This window comes from Chiloscyllium plagiosum, chromosome 43 (assembly GCF_004010195.1).
Source record: "Chiloscyllium plagiosum isolate BGI_BamShark_2017 chromosome 43, ASM401019v2, whole genome shotgun sequence".
In the NCBI taxonomy this organism is placed as follows: Eukaryota; Metazoa; Chordata; class Chondrichthyes; order Orectolobiformes; family Hemiscylliidae; genus Chiloscyllium; species Chiloscyllium plagiosum.
Window position 1 is genome coordinate 2,565,549 of NC_057752.1, and position 4,962 is coordinate 2,570,510.

General features: G+C 47.3%; 1 protein-coding gene across 4 annotated transcripts in view; it reads left to right on the forward strand.

Annotated features, from left to right (window-relative positions):
- Positions 1-638: 638 nt before the first annotated feature.
- LOC122543290 (RNA-binding motif, single-stranded-interacting protein 2-like) overlaps positions 639-4,962 on the forward strand; it is a 241,062-nt gene continuing 236,738 nt past the window's right edge. Inside the window, exon 1 of one of the 4 annotated variants that reach the window (XM_043681793.1) lies at positions 639-776. In XM_043681793.1, the coding sequence (XP_043537728.1) occupies positions 711-776 (66 nt within the window). In that variant the 5' untranslated portion in view covers positions 639-710. The remainder of the gene's footprint in view (positions 777-4,962) is intronic. The other 3 variants (XM_043681796.1, XM_043681792.1, XM_043681795.1) reach the window with 3 other exon arrangements.

Here is a 4,962-nt window from a genome sequence, read left to right on the forward strand (position 1 = left end):
GGCGGAAATGACGGAGGATGATACGATGTATCCGGAGGTTGGTGGGGTGGAAGGTGAGGACCAGTGGGGTCCTGGTGGCGATTGGAGGGGTGGGGTTCAAGGGTGGAGGAATGGGAAGTGGACGAGATGCGGTGGAGAGCATCGTCGACAACGTCGGAGGGGAAATTGCGGTCTTTGAAGAAGGAAGCCATTTGGGTTGATCGGTATTGGAATTGGTCCTCCTGGGTGCAGATGCGGCAGAGGTGAAGGAATTGGGAATACGGGATGGCGTTTTTACAGGGGGCAGGGTGGGAGCTGTGTTTTTCCAGCACCACATTTTTCAACTCTGGTCTCCAGCATCTGCAGTCCTCACTTTTCTCCCCATGATTAGAACAGGGTCGACGGGCTGAATGGCCTGCTCCTCGTTCTTACGATCCACCGAGGCGCACCTTCCATTCTCAATGCTCAAGCTTGCTTTCGACATGGGTGGCTTCAGAAATAATTCATCCTGTTACTTTTTAGGTTTGTTTGCGGCATTGGCCCTGCGTCTAAATCCCACCCCTCCCTCACTGGACATGAGGGTGGCCCAATGCGTGTGTGGAGGGGGAATGGGGGAATGGTGCTGGCGCTAGGACCTGGTAGTTGGAGCAAGCAACGCTCAGTCCCAGTTCAGATCATTCCAACTTCCCGTGCTGACGTCAGCCTCCTCCTTTGACATTAAAAAAAAGAAAATGTTGCTGTCGGTGCCCCGGCCAGGATTTACTCCGTATCCCTATCCGAGCCGTACATCAAAGAAGGTAACGAAAAGTTCGAGGCTCCCTCTGGGCCGCGGGGCGCCGGTGGGGAACTGGGAGTGACGGGCTGGAAGGGTGTTTTTTTCTTGTACTCTCGGGGATTGAAGGGGCACCGTGGAAGCTGGAGGGGAGAAAGAGAGAGAGAGATGTTCCTGCACTTTCAGCAATTTCCCAACAGTTTAGAGCGGATTTTGCAACTTGGAAGGAAAATGGACTTTGTTTCTATTTTTTTTGGTCTGTGTTTTTTTTTGCTGTCGGGAGTTTGCAATACAGACAGACAGACAGACACACACACACACACACACAAAAGTTTCTGCCAGTTCAGCCCAAGCTCTCGGGGAAAGCTGATCAGCCGCATTTTGTACAGACTGCGAATTCCGAAATGAAAACACAGCCGAGGGAGGAGGCTGGGAGGAGTGGGGTGGTGCTGAGATGTCGAACCTGGACATTGACACTGTGTGTGTGTGTGTGTGTGTGTATTGCTGCCTCTGTTGAAGCTGCTCACATAATGTTGGTGGGGCCCACCATGTACCCAGAATGTTTGATTAATCCAAAGGGAATTAGGACCTCATTAAATGTGCATCCAAAGGTGGAGACAGCAATTCTTTTCCGCCGTTGGATGGATATGGTCGTTTACTATCTCTGATTTTTAAAAAAAACTGAATTATTTAGATCCAAGTCATGTTTTCGTTTTTTATTTGAGAGTCTGGGCAGTTTTGTCCTGTTCTGGGGCTGCATTTTTCCCTGTAATGGTTCAGTTCGCCCCTATTTCTTATTGGATTCCCCCCTCCCCCAGGGCAGGTAGAGAAGGAAGGGAAGGGGTACATGAATGGCAGTTCCTTGAACGGAGCTGTCGCCTTCCTTTAGTGGTACTGGGATATGTTCCTGGGACAGTCCCGGTGTGACAAGTGTTTACGCTGGGAGCATTTGGGAGAAATTTAATTCTGCATCCGCAGCGGAGGGCGGCTGGTGTCTGGGAGGTACAATGCTGGGTTCTAATGCCCATTTGAGCCCACACTTGAAGTGATTTAAAATTGAGTGGCGACGTCTCAAATGAACCTGGTCCTTCTCTGTACAGTTCATCTGTCTCTTTGGGAACGTTAAATTGTGTGTGTGTGAGAGATAACATACCGAACCTTTCAGATACCTGGAGAGACATGACAAAAGAGCGAATGATGTTAGATACCCAGGATTCTGGGGCATGTGTGTGTGTAAGAGACATTAAAGGATACTCACAGCATGGTCTAAAATAGATGGTGTGGGCTACAATATCTATGACCGGAATCTCTCCTGTCCGATTTTCCTCAATATTTCATCCCTGTAACTGACTGACTTTTATTTCTTTTGCTGAGAACTTGCTAGTGGCTTTTCACTGTCCGGCTTTCTATTCAGACTTTATGTTTTAACCTATTGGTGCGGAGATTTAACTACCACTGAGATGGAGCTATTGTTTGTGTCCGTGTCACGGTAGTTCCTCTCGTTTCAGTTGGAAGTTCTCTCAGAGCTACAATGTCCCTCCTTTTTTTAATATCAAATGCAGATAAGAGGTTACAGTATCCAGTTCCCATAATCCCAAGAGTTTGAACAAAGGAGCTGGATTTTTTTTGTCATATAAAACGAATGAAGTTGCGTCAAATAATTCGCATTGTGTCCAGGTTCGCCCTCCCTCACGTAACCGAAATATTCAGTGTCCAATTAGCCTAGTGGCCATTGGAAGATTCAGCTTCCCATTCCATGAACAAGGGGTTAAATGTACAAACTAGCGGGAGAAGGCTATTCAACCCCTCGAGATTGCTTTACTATTTACTAAGATTATGGTTGATCTAATTACTGCACATTCTCCCCCCATAACCTTTTCACTTCTATTTTGTCGATCTACCTCGGTCTTACAAATATTCAAGGACTTACGACTTTGAGAAATAATTTCACCTCCTCTCTGTTTAAATGGGTGACTTTTTAAAAGTGACATCTCTTCCCACCCCCCCACACACACACATCCCCGGAAGTTCTAGAATCTCTATCAGGGGAAAATGATCACCCCCCAGGATCTTATAGATATTTTAGTCAACCTGTTCAAACATGTTATTATACACCTCTGGAGCGGGTGGGATTTGAACTTGGGCCTCCTGTCTCAGAGGTACGGACATTGCCATAAAAAGCCCTTTCTGTTATGTTTGGGGCGGTGGGAGGTTTTACACACAATTCTTAGACAATTTGACAGGAGAGATTGTTTCCCTTTATGGGGGAGTCTCGGGCCAGGGGGCATCATCTTAGAATTAGGAGTTGTACATTTAAGATGAGGAGTTTGTTCCCTCAGAGGGGAATGAATCTATGGAATTCTTTACCACGAAAGGCTGTGCAGGCTGGCTCATTGAAGAAGGGCTTATGCCCGAAACGTTGATTCTCCTGTTCCCTCGATGCTGCCTGACCTGCTGCGCTTTTCCAGCAACACATTTTCAGCTCATTGGGTATATTCAAGGCCGAGGATAGATGTTTAATCAGGAGGGGAATGAAGAGTTTAAAAAAAGCTGGAGAGTGGGCTAGAGGGTTATCAGATCAGATATGATCCGATTGAATGGTGGAGCAGACTGGATGGGCTGAATGGCCTTTGTCTAGTCAGCGAAAAGCAAAGAACTGCGAATGCTGGCAATCCAAAACAGGAGCTGCTGGAGAAACTCACGCCTGGCAGCATCTGTGGAGAGAAAGCAGAGTTAACTGTTCAGGTCCAGTGACCCTTCTTCAGAACAGTTCTGCTCCTATGTCTTATGGACTGGAGAGGGGTCATATCTCCATTGATATCTATTTTATAGGAGTACAGGGAGAGGTGGGGGACAAGTGATTCGTTGACCCCAATAAAATACGTTTCCAGCCCACGAACAGGTCGTTCGATCCAATAAGCCGTCCTTGCATTTGGACTGAGTCTCCTCGCCCTCTGTCTCACCTTCGGCCGTCAGACTGGAATAGAATGGGTGCATAGTAGAACGGAACGGTGTAATGTGAACAGTTATGAAGTGAGGAGAACCCCCACTCGGGGGGAGGGGTGGGGGGGAAGAGAGAGGAAGCAAGAGGAGAAACAGCCCCATTGTTTTAAAAAAAAACTTAATTCTGACCCTGAAGACGATAACGTTGCAAACGACACGTGTGTTAATACCAGTTCTCCTCTTGCATTTCTGAACTGTTTGATTTAGCATTTATTGCCAATTCCAAGTGAGGTGGCTAAGATTTGAGTGTGTGGGAAAGGGGGTATGACAGAAAGGTGAGGCGGGGAATAGGGGGGAGGAGGAGGAAAAGGCGGGGAGAGACAGAGAGATATGGAGAGTTCCTGGATTAGAATCACTGCTGGAAAATGTTTAGTTTATAACGTGCAGGCAAATGTTTTATTTTTTTTAAAAAAGGGGACGAGGGTATTAAATCCACCCAAGATGCTCCCCCACCCCCCCAAAAATAAACAATGGGGCAAGGTTTCCAGGTCAGAGTTATCACATTTTTAAAAAAATTATGAAGAGGAAGTTAGCTAAAAAAAACGCAGTGTAAGATATCTTGTAAAAGCAAAATCCTGCCGCTGCTGCAAATCTGAAAGAAAAAAAACAGAAAATGCTGGAGAAACTCGGCAGGTCTGACACTATCTGTGGAGAGAAAGAGAATCAAAAGTTACCGTATCGAGTCTGGTGTGCCTGTAGATTTTAAGACACTTCAAGTGTAGCGGAAAGGGGGGAAAAGTCTTTACAAAAGATTGATATTGACTTATGGGACCGCTGCTTTCGAACTGTAGCTCTTCTCTCCGCGATTAATGACTGGGCTCAGGGAGAAAGGCCATCTATTAAATTATTTGAGCGGGATAACAGTCGAAGCTTCAACCTCTGCCCTTTCAAGATTGCCAGCAAGGTCTGAAGGCTCCTGCCCTGACGAATGGTTTAGCTGTGGGGAGCTGGGGAGGGGGGCAGGGTGCGAGCTTTGGGTCAGAGCTGTTGTTTGGGAGAGGCAGATATATGAAAGCTGTCCACACCTTACTCCAGGCTGGGCCAGTGTGAGAAAGAGGACTCAGGCTTGAGTGGGTCGAGTGGTGTGTGGTGGTGGAGGGAAGGGGCATGTGTTGGCCGTTGGGATGCGAGGGAGAGCCATTCCTGTGTGTGTATCTGGGCCGTTGGGGTAAGGTATACGACGGGAGGATGGAATTAGGTGAGGGAGG